This window comes from Euprymna scolopes, chromosome 24 (genome assembly GCF_053919585.1).
Source record: "Euprymna scolopes isolate OS-2025 chromosome 24, ASM5391958v1, whole genome shotgun sequence".
Taxonomy (NCBI): Eukaryota; Metazoa; Mollusca; class Cephalopoda; order Sepiida; family Sepiolidae; genus Euprymna; species Euprymna scolopes.
This window is the reverse complement of record NC_136505.1, coordinates 7,389,721-7,405,509: the sequence shown is the minus strand read 5'-3', so window position 1 is coordinate 7,405,509 and position 15,789 is coordinate 7,389,721. Positions and strand designations below refer to the sequence as shown.

Here is a 15,789-nt window from a genome sequence, read left to right as displayed (position 1 = left end):
GTTTTTATGAGGCTTTATAGCAACATTGTTTTAAAAGTCAAGCAGTTATATAACGTTAACCAGTTATATAATGTTTTAGGACGTTTACTCTGTTATAACCCTTCTAGGTTTATGACGACAGCTTCAAAACGTTTAACAATTTAATAAAGTCGGTTTCATAAGGTTTTCACGTGTACAGTGTTTTTAAGGATTTCTAAAGCTTTCGGGTTTATAACATTTCAATTTTTCTAAACGTTTTGGCTTATTTAATATCTCCCATGTAAACTTTTCAATGTTTTTGTCCGGAGTTATTAATGTTTATTTTATTTATTAGGGTGTATAGTTTTTATTAACATTTCAGTTTTATATTATTTAGGTTTTCACAATTCATATAAAATTGTTTCGGTTTTCACAATTCATATAAAATTTCCATAGAAGCAAACGGCGTTCGAAAGTATAAAAGTCTTAAACAGTTTTATAACATTAAACAGTTTTATAACATTAAACAGTTTTATAACATTAAACAGTTTTATGAAACTTTCAGTTTTCCAACGCCATGCAGTTTTTTTAATGCCTTATAACATCCATCACTTTATAACGTAAAACAGTAATGTTTTCAATTATGTTACGTTTTATAAGGATTTCTGACGTTTTCAGTTTTTATAACGTTTACAGGTTTTGTAATCCTTTTAGTTTTTAGTAATACTTTACAGTTTTTAAAAATTTATTTAAAACAATGCTATTTTTTTTCGAACACATCAATTGGCGAAAGTCCCGTCGGAGGAGACAAAAATGGTAAACTGTCATCGGAACTTGCATAATGGTCTTCTTCGTCTCCTAAATCAAGAGCGTCGTAATATATGGACTGACAGGAAAACCGGTTGACATGTCGACTGGGCAAACAAAAAGACAATTTTTTAGACCTTTCCAACGGGCTGGACGACCGCAACGGTGCACCTTTACAGCTGTATTTCCTTTCAAGTTCTGAGACGCTAGCACTGTTCCGGTTCTTGATATGGCGCAGGTAGTTCTTAAGTATGGTTTGCCGGTTGACATCCTTGATCGGCAGATTCTTCACATTCTTTGCGGCGACAGGAATCCGGGTCGGTAAGAAACGTTTCAATTCGATCTGTTCGGCAATGCACTTTTTTATTTCTTCAACTTGCATCAGAGTGTTGAACTCCGTCAGCTTGGCGAGACGATCAAACGCTAAGTGACTATACTTGAAGTTAAAGGTCGAGTACGGCGCTGCCGGATCGTCGAAGAGGTCGAAATTTGCGAATTCTTTTTCTTCTGGCGTCTCTCGAGGAACTCCTGCAAAAATATCAGTTATTAATATAAATATTAAGAAAATGACCAATTGTTTGTGTTAAAGTAAATGATATATGAGGATTACAGCAATTTACTGAATTACATACATTTCCCGGTGAGGGCACATCAGGCGATTAGCAATAAACTAACCTTTTCTCAAAAAGAGAAGGTAGAGCTTGGGAGGGTGGACCTCCCAGTACTGCACAGAACGAAACTCCCACCGAAAAATCAGCAGGGACCAGATCATTACAGGAATGGTCTAATCTCTGTTGATTTTAGTAGGCCAGGACAGCACTAAGACGACGTTGGATACATCTGCTAATCCAGGAGTTTCCAAATTTTTGAACGGGTGTTACGCCCCCCTCCAAATGACATAAACGTGTTCTATACTGTTTTATTCAATAGTTTTGCTTTTTAGTGAAACTGGTTCTTCCAAACCTCATTCTTTTAATAATTTTCTGGAAAAAAAAACAAAAAAAAAACAAACAAAAAAAACAACAACAACAACAAAATAAACAAAACAAAACAAAAACAAAAAAACAAACAAAACAAACAAAAAAAAACAAAAAACAAAAGCAAAACAAAACAAAAAAAACAAAAAAAACAATACACTATTTTCATACGTTTCCGTTTAAACTGTTTTTTTCTGAATATTTTACGTTTTCAATAAGAGCTTCGCGGGTCGGATTAAAGACTGGCGGGCCGTAGTTTGGAGAGCCATGTGCCAATAAATTATATAAAACATATTTACCTGTTTGTGTTCCTGCGTTCAAGAAAAAAGTTTAAAAAGTACACAAGACATACTCACAAAGCTAATATATTCTTTTTGCGGACGTGTCGGTACAAAAGAAACGTTTAATTTAACTCTTTATGACCTAATTGATCTAATTCGTTCAGTCATAATATAACGGCATAAATAAAGTGGGAATTAATTCAAACACGCCTTATAGGTATTAGTTAAGTATCTGGGTAGATGCCAGATACGCCCAGACCGTAACTGTCCATTGCTTAAATTCAGTATGCCGCTATCTGCCTCAGAGATTGGAGGATTTCATTTGTAGTCATAAACACACTTTTTTCAATCACTATGGATAATAATCAAAGTAAGTTTATGAAATGCAAAAATTCTCAGTGGTAGTTTAACTATTGAACTTCATATATCATTACCATTTAAACTAACTAAAATTAAAAATACATATTTTTTAGTCATCTACATGATAATTCAGTTTATAAAGGATTAATGAGGACCCTTATCATTAGGACCTTAACAATTTCTTCAAATTCCATACTGAATAATGAAATGAACCCTCTGCATCAATGGCTATCATTTAGACATTGTTGAATCTACTATTAAAAGTAAAAATTTATTTTTTTATAAAGTAAAACAGCTTTTGTTGAAAGATGTCCGATTTACATTCGCTTAGCTTGTCTAGCTAACACAACGGATAGATTTGCCAACCAAATCTGCTTGTACAACAATGTTATTTTGCATCAAATCTACTTTTTTTCCCACCAGGTTCATCTTGACGTCTATTCAAAAATGTTTTTTCTGTCCACTATAATAATTCTATTCTTTATTTAAAGGTAGTCACACGAACGTACTTTTAATTTAACCCCCCACCCAAAAATAAAATAAAATAAAACTAAAAAATAAAAAAATAAAAAAATACTCGAAGATATCTTCGTTAAAGCCAACCACATAAAATTAATAATATTGCCTGTGAAACCAATCATAATATTTTCAAATGCTTAACGCAATACAAGTTTATCTCATGCCGCCAATTCTCGTATCACGAAATTTAAATAATTCACGTCTGTCCTTGAACAGCGTGAAAACGTCATCCAGGCGTTTAACTGATTTCACGCGCATCTTTTGAAATTCTCCCTTTTTTCTAGCTTTTAAAAAAAAATCATTTGCTTTTTCAGTTGATGATGATTTGACAAAGGATCGAAAACGTTCGTGATAAATATGGAACTTATATTAATCTTTTTGATTCCAACACAAGTAAGATCATAAGAAAAATCGAAACCAAGCAGAAGATTTTTATTATTTTATTTACAGTCATCACTTATCTAGGCATGAAGGCCACTCGAGGATAAAGGTTGATGGGTGTTCGGTAGTCAATGAGACGAAAGCATAGTGGTCGATAGTGAAAGATATTGGGTAGAATTTGATTATTTAAGGGGTGGATTAGCAAGAACTTGTTTACATTGAACTTGAAGACAACCATGCTGTACTCAGCTGGAAAGCAACCCTGCGGCATAGAGTTCAAAAGGCGGACAGTTTTAGGAAAGAAACTTTGTTCATGGAATTTGTGTTTAGATTTAGACACAGATAGAGGACGAGGGAAATTGTTGATAGTAGGAGAGGAGACCACGGATTGAAGCTCAGTTAAGCATTTGCTATGAAAATAATGAGAGAGAAGGCATTGATTTGAACATGTCTTCTGTGAGAAAGAAGGTTCATATTAGATTTCAGAGTCGTTTTGAACCCTGTCAAAGTAGGACAGGATACTGTGAACAGTTTGTATTCTAGATGTGTCAACAGTACTCCATTTTAAAACATATTTAGCTCTTAGACAGAGCGTCGGTGATGAAAAGACAGAAGTTTGGTTTTGGATGCATTAAAATTAACAAGCCATCTTTTACTTTGTTGAACTACGTGCAAAATAGTAAAAGATAAGAAAGAGGTCATATTAAAGAGACTTGGATAAAGCTTGGTCATTGCTGATTTTGAAGTGTTGCCATAAATGGTAGTGTCATTTGCGTATATGCCGAAGAAAGAATTTAGAATGTAATTAGGAAGATCATTGATGACGATTAGGGAAAGAGAGTTTTGGCACATGATAGATTCTTGAGACACGCAAGGGTTGATACTTTGAGTTTTGAACTGCTGCTCATCGACAACTACTTGTATAAAGTTATCAGAGGAAAAAGATTCGATGGTTGAGAGGACATTTCCAGATATTGCATAACTGGAAATCTTGTAAAGTAAACTTATGTCAAATCTTATTTGATATGTCAAGAGTTATTGCTACAGAGACAATAGATTCACATGAATTCACTGATCCTGTGTTGTAAAATTACAGTAAACACATCAGTTGTATATCACGCAGTACGAAGACCGTATTGCTTGTCATTAAATAAGTTGATTTTGATGAGGTGGTTGGCAATTTCTTTATTTATCACATATTCACGCAGCTTACTAATGACACACACATATAACAATGTTTGCTTGTATATATATATATATATATATATATATATATATATATATATATATATATACTAGCATGGGTGTCCGGCGTTGCCTGGGTATTTGGAGATGTATGTTGAGTAAAAAAAAGTGGTCAATGTTTTAAAATTTGATCTTTATTATGACCCCTTAAAATTTATTGTTTTGGGCTCAAATCAAGTTATTACGTTAGATTCATGTTTAAGGAACCTATATCTAAAATTTCAAGTGTTTAGGCCGAAAATTGTCGGAGGAGTTTGGTAGTTCTCAAAGGTCAAATCGTTGACCCCTTAATCGCAAAATTTCTGGCCAAAAACCGAACACATTGATTTTCCCAAATCTCAGTACCCTGTATATAAAATTTCGAGTCTGTAGACTGAAAATTGACAAAGCTATTTCGTAGCGAAATGTACACAGACAGACATTTTAAGGGATCATAATAGGGGTCAAAGTTAACAAAATTGACTTTTTTTATTTTTTGCTCAGCATACACCTCCATGCTGCCCGGGTGTTTGGAGGTGTATGCTGAGCAAAAAAAAAAAAAAAAAAAAAAGCGGTCAATTTTTTAAAACTTTGACCCGTATTATGTCCCCTTAAAATTTATTGTTTTGGGCTGAAATCAAGTTATTAAGTTAGATCCATGTCCAACGAACCTAAGTGTGTAGATACAAAATTGTCGGAGGAGGTTGGTAAAGTTCTCAAAGGTCAAATCGTTGAAATTTGAGCTCTTAATCGCCAAATTTCTGGCCAATACCCGATCACATCGATTTCCCCAAATCTCAGTACCCTGTATATCAAATTTCGAGTCTGTAGACTAAAAATTGACAGAGTTATTGCGTAGGGAAATGTACACAGACACACAGACACAGACACGTTCACTTTTATAGATATACTAGCATTTCAGCCTGGCGTTGTCCGGGTGTTTGGATGTGTATGTTTAGCAAAAAAAAAAAAAAAGTAGTAGTAGGAAGGCAGGCTCGAACCCGTACTGCAAAGGAGGAAAAGAACGGCGTAAAACCTAACGTTTATGCTGTTACGACCACCGCCAAACCGGAATCGAAATTTTTTAAAATTAAGGCTAGACAATCTAAAGGAGAGGATAACTTTAAAAAATATCGGCGAAAAAAGTGACCCTCCCCCTATAGAAAAGTGCCAAGTTGAAGGGGAAGATATGAATGTTTTTAGCCAATTTTTCGATATTTGTCGTATAAAAGATCGAACTTTAAAACAATACTGATCTTGGTAAAATCCGTCGCCTCTATTGAAAGTTTAAGACATGTAAACAGACATACATACATACATTTATATATTGGTAACTAAAAATTTCTGACCCAAACTAATGAAAAAGCTTGCCCTATCTCTGAATACCCTTTATGTAAAATTTCAAATATTTAGACCAGAAATTGTCTGAGTAATTTGTAAGAGACCGCAGCGATTTGACCTTTGAGAACTGTACCAAACTCCTCCGACAATTTTGGGTCTACGCACTTGAAATTTTAGATATGGGTTCCTTAGACATGGATCTAACTTAATAACCTGATTTGAGCTCAAAACAATAAATTTTAAGGGGTGATAATAGGGGTCAAAGTTTAAAAAAAAATTGACCGTTTTTTTGCTCAGCATACACCTCAGCTAGTATATATATATATATATATATATATATATATATATATATATATATATATATATATATATATATATATATATATATAAAAGTGAACGTGTCTGCGTTCCTGTCCGTCGAAATTTGATATACAGGGTATGGCGATTTGGGAAAATCTTTGTAATTTGTTTTCGGCCAAAAATTTTGCTTTTAAGGGGTCAAAGTTCAGTTTGAGAACTACCAAACTCCTCCGCCCATTTATCGTATAAATAATTGAAATTTTAGATATAGGTTCCTTGGACATGAATCTAACTTAATAACTGAATTAGAGCTCAAAACAATAAATGTTAAGGGGTCATAATAGGGGTCAAAGTTAAAAAAAATTGACTTCTGCGGTCTCTACCAATCTATTTAGACAATTTCTGGTCTAAACATTTGAAATTTTACATAAAGGGTATTCAGAGATAGGCCAAGCTTTTTAATTGGTTTGGGTCGAAAATTTGAACTACCAATATATAAATGTATGTATGTATGTATGTATGTATGTTTGCATGTCTGCCTAAAACTTTCGACAGAAGCGACGTATTTTCACAAGATCAGTATCGTTTTACAGCTCGACCCTTCAGACGATAAATACCGAAACATTGGCTAAAAACATTAATTTCTTCACCCTACACTGGGCACTTTTCTACAGGGAGGGGTCGCTTTTTTCACCGATATTTTCGAAAGTCATCCCCTCTTTTCAATTGTCTCGCCTTAATTCAAACGTACGTCACTTCCAGTTTGGCGGTAGTCGTAGCAGCAAAGACGTCATGTTTTTTCCCCGTTCTTTTCCTGCTTCGCGGTACGGGTTCGAGCCCACCTTCCTACTACCACTTTTTTTTTTGCTCAACACACACCTCTAAACACACGGACAACGCCGGGAACCCATGTTAGTACACACACACACACACGCCCCCCCCACACACACGCCCCCCACACACACATACACACACACACACACACACACACACACATATATATATATATATATATATATATATATATATATATATATATATATATATATATATATAATCCGGGTTAAAAATATCCAAGAGCATAAACCATTCAATTTCAACGAAGTTTTTTTTATAGTGCTCATTAAAAATAGCAGAATAGTATTTTATTCAATTTAGGTAAAAAAAATTGCTATTACAATATATCTACTGTATCAATCTAAAAGAAACATTGCCAGGCGGCAATAAGCCTCTGCTTACACGAGACCATGCTTTTAATGAACGAAACAAAACAAAAAAAAAAACAACAAAAAACAAGTGAAGCATGCGTGGTTCCCTGCGAGTGGACAGTGAACGAAGCATAAAAAAATGTTCAGCATTGCCCCCCCCCCCATTTTGCCACAAACGTCCACAGAAGACGTCAAATCCTGGTGAAAATGAACAAACGGTGCAGTTTTAGGCATTAACACATGTAAATTTGAGTTCTGCACTATGCAAAAAAAAAAAAGAAATGACAAAGCCCATCATTTCCCCCCTCCATTTAGCCCTCAAATCCCCAAGGCCTTAACGTATTTAAATTTGAGTTCCACACCATGCAAAATAACTAAATAGACATACACAGAAAATTTTGGACAGAGATGGTTAAATAGTCCCAAAAATGGAGAGTTTTATTAGTCCTAAAGGAGCCCCTGGGGCACACCCAAGGGTTATCGCGAAGTATAGAAAAAAAATGATATAGAAATCAATTAGTTAGAACTTTTCAGAAAGTTTTATAAAAATCCAAGGCATCAATTTTTTTTAATAAGCACAAAAGTGTCAATTTTAGCCATTTTAACCCTTCTTCTGTTAAGAGAGATGATATATATATATGCCCGCGTATGGAGTCTACAATAATGAAACACTAGCATATCTGACGAAGCACCTGCAGCATTAAATTAATATCCCTATCAGTACAAAGTACGTAATGTACTTGCAATAACCCTTATCCCTGAGTGGCTTCCGGGCCTTGATAAGTGGTGATCACTGTGTAAAAAAAAAGAAAAAAAGCTCAATAAGCAAATCGTATCAGTTTAATATCATTTCTGTTTCTTTTAGTTCATAAAAAAACGAATTAAGACTCACCGGGTTCCTTGAAATTTCGGAATGTCTTGTTACAAAGGACAAAATGCATGACAACCGGACAGTAGGGGTCAGTTGGGTGCCTGAAAACGTAGAGCTCTTTCATTCCTTCTTCGGTAAATCCGGAAGTATCGATCGGTGGGAACGGAATGTTATTGATGCGCGCCCATTTCTCTGCGAGCAACAATTCCTACAATTGAAAACGTCATAAATATTCAATAACACTTAGCGATGAACTCAATGCAAACGTGTATATCTATAATTTGTGGGTAAATCGGATTTCACATCAATCAAATGTATATATACCGCATTTTCTTGCCTATTACGACAGGGAAAACTTTCACAAAACTTAAAAGCGGCATTTCTTATTCACAAATATACTTGACAAACATGCATAATTCTGTGGATATGAAAATAGGAATTTGTATGCTTTTACACACACACACACACACACACACACACACACACACACACACACACACACACACACACACACACACATACGTTGTTTATTTTTGTTTTTGCGATGCGTTTTGAATGAATTCAATAATCTATACGAAAGTGCATTTTTACCTAAATGCGAGTTGGGAATAATTTCCCCTTTTACCAATTAAATAAATCAATTTAAATAAATCAACTTAAAAAATATTGAAAAATAAAAATAAAAACAATTCTGTTAAAAGAAACAATTAACAATATGAGGCTTATTATTAAAATAGATTTTGTTAAATGTAATATGCAAATGAGATTATTTCTTGAATGTAGATTTCATTTAACTAAATAGTATATATAGAAATCATGATGGAATGAAAGTGTGTGAACATTCGTTTTCGGTATAAAATGAATTAGTCAAACAGTGTACCTTTTGTACATATTAATCAAATTCTGAACAAACAAACAAACAAACTATATATATATATATATATATATATATATATATATATATATATATATATATATATATATAATAAATTCCATAGCCAAACAATGTCTCAGCTCACAAGGGCCATGACAGTCAACGAACCGGAAGTCCAAGACTCGAGTTTCGCCCTCATTTGGGCTCATCAGTTAGACACATCCGAATTGGACTTCCGGTTCGTTGACTGCCATGGCTCTTGTGAGCTGCGACGTTGTTTGGCTGTGGAATTTATTATATACAATCTCTCACATTCTGAAAATCCTATTATAATTTGCTCGCTTGGTTAGCATTGCTGGATGGCATCTTCCTTTTGAGTTAAAAACTCCTACTTGTGAGACATCGGCTTGAGTTATTGGCTAGTTGGATGGCCGCGTCCCTTGTCGAGACGAAGTAGGTTCATTTCACAGTCGGATTTCGGCGCAGTTTGCTTGTATCTGTGTTGGTTAATAGAAATTCTTGTGTGCGGGGCGTTTGCTCAGTTTGTAGAGTGCTTGCCTCGCATGCAAGAGGCTCGGGTTTCGAATCCTGAGTTCGGATGTGTCTAACTGATGAGCCCAAATGAGAGCGAAACTCAAGTCTTAGACTTCTGGTTCGTTGATTGTCATGGCTCTTGTGAGCTGCGACGTTGTTTGGCTATGGAATTTATTATATATAATATCTCACATTCTGAAAATTAAAATATATATATATATATATATATTGCTGCAGTTTCATCGACGTCAATACACCGAATCTCTGGTATTTACAAAATAGCGTCAAAAAAGCAAGTAGAGCCTAATTATTATATACTTGTCTTTTTAGTACAGACACTATATACTTCATATGTACCTATATGTTTCAGCTCTAATTTCATTTCAAAATCTACCGTCATCAAACCCCTAGTCTCAAGTGGTTTCAAATGCGCATTTGAAGCTTATTATCACCTAGAGTCCAGTGAAGACCAATCGTCGTTATCAATGAGAAATCAATGGTAAAAGGCTGTTGTGATAACGCTAAGTCAGTCACAAAGATTATCGAAAGAGGTGGAGAGCAATAAAAATCCGATGAGAGTTGTCACTCAGATACTAGCGAGCACCAATAATAATAAAGAAAACTCCTGGAAACGAAATTAGATAGCAGAAACCTAATAAAAGGTATAAATACGTGGGCAGTATCACTAGTAAGATACTCTGGAACGTTTATAGGGTGGACAAAAGAAGAACTGAGACAACTCGACCAGAAAACCAGGAAACTCATGACCATGCATAATGCACTACACCCAAAGGACGATACTGACAGACTCTACGTGAAAAGGAAAGATGGCGGGAGAGGACTGATCTGTATAGAAGACTGTGTGAAGGATACGAAAAAAGAACTAGGAAAATACATAATGCAAAACGCTGAAAGGATAATTATGACAGTGATAGACACCGAAAAAAACAAAACAGAAAAACGAGAGACAAACGACAAAACGAGAAAAGAGAAATGGGAAGAGAAACAACTCCACGGAAGATTCGTAAGAATGACAAAAGATGAGAATAACGGAAACACCTGGGCATGGATGCGAAAAGGACATATGAACCGAGAAACTGAACCTCTAATAACTGCAGCACAAGATATCTCGATAAGAACCTACCATATCAAAGCAATGATCGATAAAACATAAGAAAACAGCAAATGTAGACTATGTGGACAGAGAAACGAAACGATAAACCATATAGCAAATGAATGCAGCAAACTGGCCCAAAAGGAATACAAAAAGACAGGCATGACCAAGTGGGGAGGGCGGTGCACTGGGAATTATGCAAACGACTGCATTTTGAGCGTACAGACAAATGGTACAAGCATAAACTCGCAACAGCACTCGAAAACGAGAACCACAAAATCCTATGGGACATGGGCATACAGACGGACAAACCCATCCAAGCAAGAAGACCAGATGTCGTAATAATTAACTAGAAAGAAAAATCCTGTCTAATCGTGGACTTTGCAGTCCCAGCTGATCACAGGTTGAGTATGAAAGAAAAGAAGAAACGGAGCAAATACACAGAGCTAGCCAGAGAGTTAAAAGGGATTTGGATGATGAAGAAAGTCCAAATAGTACCGATAATAGTAGGAGCACTAGGAACAATTCCGAAAAACTTCGAAAAAAGAATGTCAGAAATTGGAATCAGAGGAATAACTGAAAAAGTACAACGACTAACGATAATGAAAACGACTGAAATATTAAGGAAAACCCTTGAATGCGGAGAATAATACAAGACAATATAACGAATAAGCATTACAGGGAATGAATAACACCGAAACTGCATTTTTACAAGTTCTACACCCCCCAACATGCACTCCCCCCTTTGTTTCATCACCGACCTCCCCCCCCCCCCAAAAAATGATACCAAAGGGCCGAGAAGGGTCAATAAGGACTGAAAGACCGAGGAGCGAGCGCCAACCAGACCTCGGCTGTACAAGCGCAAAGAGAACTGGGACCTTGGGGAGGCTGAGTGCCACTCAAATTCCAGCATAAACCAATGGCCACTACCAGCGAGAAATCAATGGTAAGCGGCTGTTGCGATGATGCAAATTCATTTGAACATGCTATCGAAGGAGGTGGAGAGGTCTGGACGTCTGGGGAGACTTGTTGTCACTCAGCTTCCAGAGAATACCACAGGTCTCCAATCAGATCGTTTGTTGACTTGTGTGAAAGCTCCATGTGAGCCAATAATAATAATAATAATAATAATAATAATAATAATAATAATAATAATAATAATAATAATAATAATAATAATACAAATTGAAAAATAAATAATGCAGAACGCGGAAACGATAATCATGGCAGCAAAAGACACTAAGAAAATCGACAAAACAGAAAACAGTGAGATAAAGGATAAGACGAGAAAAGAAAAATGGGAAGAAAAACAACTACATGGAAGATTCATGAGGATGATAAAAGATGAGAATAATGAAACCACTTGGACATGGTGTGAAAAGGACACATAAGCCGAGAAACTGAATCCCTAATAACCACAGCACAAGATAACTCTATAAGAATCAATCACATCAAATCAAAGACCGATAAAACACAAGAAAACAGCAAATGCAGACTCTGTGGACAAAGAGACGAAACGATAAGCCATATAGTAGGTGAATGCAGCAACCTGGCCGAAAAGGAATACAAGAACAGACACGACCAAGTGGGAAGGACAGTACACTGGAAATTATGCAAATCTCGAAATCTCGAAAGCACAGACAAGTGGTACAAACATAAGTCGGCGATAGTAGTTGAAGACAAGAATCACAAAATCCTATGGGACATGGACATACATACAGATATACCCATCCAAGCAAGAAGACCAGTAATAATTAACAAGAATGAAAACTCCTGTCAAATCATAGACTTTGCTGTACTAGCTGAGCGGCTGTTACGATAACGCAAATGCTTCTGCAAAGCTTATCGAAAGAGGTAGAGTTTACTGGAAATCAGGGGAGACTTGTTGTCACACAGACTCCAGAGAACATCAGAAGTTGTTCTCAAAGAGAAATCTTTGGTTATGGCCCGTGTGACTCCTAGTGAATAAATCATACTAATTCAAGCGGAGGTTAACGGTTGCTACAGACGAGAAATCAACGATAAGCGGCTGTTGCGATAACGCAAATTAATTTACACATGTTATCGAAAGAGGTGGAGTGTATGAGGATACGTGTTGTCATTCAGACTCCAGGGGACATCACAGGTTGTTCTCAAAGAGAATATTTTGATGATGACCTGTGTGACTACTCCTAGTAAGTGAATAATAATAATAATAATAATAATAATAATGATAATAATAATAATGATGATGATGATGATAATAATAATAATAATGATAATAATAAAAATGATAATAATAATGATAATAATGATGATAACAATAATAATGATAATAATAATAATGATAAAAATGATGATAATAATAATAATAATAATGATAATAATAATAATAATGATAATAATGATAATAATAATGATAATAATAATGATAATAATAATGATAATAATAATAATGATAATAATGATGATGTCAATAATAATAATGATAATACTTATAATGATAATAGTAATAATAATAATGATAATAATTATAATAATGATAATAATAATAATGATAATAATAATGATAATAATAATACTAATGATAATAATAACAACAACAACAATAATAATAACGATAATAATGATGATAATAATAATGATAATAATAATGATAATAATAATGATAATAATAATAATGATAATAATAATAATAATGATAAAATAATAATAATAATGAAATAATAATCATAATAATGATAATAATAATAATGATAATAATAATCATAATAATAATAATGATAATAATGATAATAATGATAATAATAATAATAACAATAATGATAATGATAATAATAATGATAATAATGATAATAATAATAATGATCATAATAATAATAATAATGATAATAATAATGATAATAATAATAAGATAATAATAATAATAATGATAATAATAATGATAATAATAATAATAATGATAATGATAATGATAATGATAATAATAATGATAATAATGATAATAATAACAACAATATTAATAACAATAATGATAATAATAATGATAATAATAATGATAATAATGATAGTAATAATAATAATAATGATAATAATAATAACACTAACAATAATAATAACAATAATAATAATAATATCAATAATAATAACAATAATAATAATAACAATAATAATAATAATAATGATAAAGTTTTACACCTAATCATCATCATCGTTAATTCAACTTTCAAATTTATTTTCTTGCAAAACGATTGTATTTGTTATTTTTAGACTTGAATATTTTAGTTGATGTTGCAATATTTTAGTTGATGCTGCAAGACAAATCTGCCAGTCGAATTGCCGGATGTCAGATGCAGCATCCGCTTCCTTACACTTCATTACACCAAACGAGCCATATTTTCCATTGAGCTAATGAGCTACTGTGATTGAGACAATATTTATGAGTTAAGAGTTAAGCAACTAGATGTTTATTCGCATCACTGTTAAATTCTGTGTGTTTGTACGATCAGGAATCGAATGCGAATGGGAGAAGATTTCAAAAGTCAGCGTCCCGAGAAAATTTTTAATAATTTCTTCGGTATTTTAGGACAGCTACATTTGATATGTGTTCTGGCTGTATGTGGAGTTAGTCTGAGAGAATATGCATGCAGTAAGTGCGTCGGTGCACATTCGGAGGGTTACCGAATGTGAGATATAGCATCCATGTGTTAACCTCTATTTTTAACTTATAAAGGTCAGAATAAGGCTGAATGATGATGAATATGCACTATTAGAAAATTGGACATCTCCATATACATTCCATTCACAACAGCAGTCGACCTCCCAAACAGAAAATCTCCCCCTTTGTCAGAAACATCGCTAATGGACTGAATAGACTAAAGGACAAAACGAGGCTTCCAAAACTAAACTAAAATCCACTTTATATTCTCTTGAGATAAATCAATTGAAAGTTCACGAGTTAAAGTTTATAGATGCATTAATAGCTTGAATAAGTCGAGTTTCATGGATGGAGAAACGAAGTCTTTCAAGTTTATTATCATTGTTTCGTTTGATTGGTTTACTACTTACATAGAATGGCTCGTGATTATCTGTGGGTCGAGCACTAAAGTCGAACGACAAAATGAGGCTGACTGCTCGCTGAGGTCGCAACACTAATGGATATGGCGAGTTAAAAGTCAAGCCGGCGTCAACCATGTAAAGCTTCTTCACCTCAGTGTTGTGCATCTCAAAGTTGCCATCGAATTCCTCAGCTGAATAATAATATAAAAAAGATTAAAAAAATTAATATTAGATGAAGCCAATGGCATGTAAATAATAGAATAAAACGAATTAATCTGCCATTTACAAGTTATGTTGTTTTGGGAGTTCGTCTCTCAGTATAAAAATAGCAACATGTATTTGGCTTGCAAAATCTCTGGGACACGTTACAAAGGCAATATATATATATATATATATATATATATATATATATATATATATATATATATATATACAAAGGAATTATATTTTATAAAGATCTAGAGGTCATTAGAGGATAAGGGATAATGAATGTCCGGCAGTGTTCGGGACAATAGTGTAGTAATCTTTAGTAGTAGAAATTTGGTATAGTTTTATTAATTAAGGGGACGGTTTAACAGATACTTGTTTACATTGGATTTAAAGACTATGATATTAAAAGACAAACGGTCCTTGATATGACCTTAAACTATATCGAGTGGTGAGGCCCCAGCTTGCGGGCTTTGGGGAGTATAGAGCTACCCTTTAATTGCCATTGCTCCCAGGTCCACTCTGATCCGGAGTGGTAGTACCTGTAAGGATCCCAACTATGGGTTAAATAGAAACTGACTTGAATACAAAAAATATATTCTATTAAAATTTTTTTCTTAAATCTTTGAATTCGGCATTAAATAACCTGAAAAGGGTTGATATGCCGTAAAACAAAAATAACCAACCAACGAATTAAAAGAGAAAAATCATGTCCTATTCTACAGCAAGACAATGCTCTAACATACATATCTAACCTACGATTTTGAGGACGCGTAATAAATTCGTGTTTGTATA

At 34.0% G+C, this 15,789-nt stretch overlaps 1 protein-coding gene across 10 annotated transcripts in view; it reads right to left on the bottom strand.

Moving 5' to 3' along the window:
• Positions 1 to 296: 296 nt before the first annotated feature.
• The window catches only part of LOC145246571 (cytosolic phospholipase A2-like), a 594,967-nt gene continuing 579,474 nt past the window's right edge, over positions 297 to 15,789 (bottom strand). For all 10 annotated transcript variants that reach the window (XM_080108182.1, XM_080108180.1, XM_080108179.1 and 7 more), the window contains 3 exons: positions 14,797 to 14,978; positions 8,249 to 8,435; positions 297 to 1,293 (listed from right to left, as the gene is read on the bottom strand). In XM_080108182.1, the coding sequence (XP_079964308.1) occupies positions 719 to 1,293; positions 8,249 to 8,435; positions 14,797 to 14,978 (944 nt within the window). In that variant the 3' untranslated portion in view covers positions 297 to 718. The remainder of the gene's footprint in view (positions 1,294 to 8,248; positions 8,436 to 14,796; positions 14,979 to 15,789) is intronic.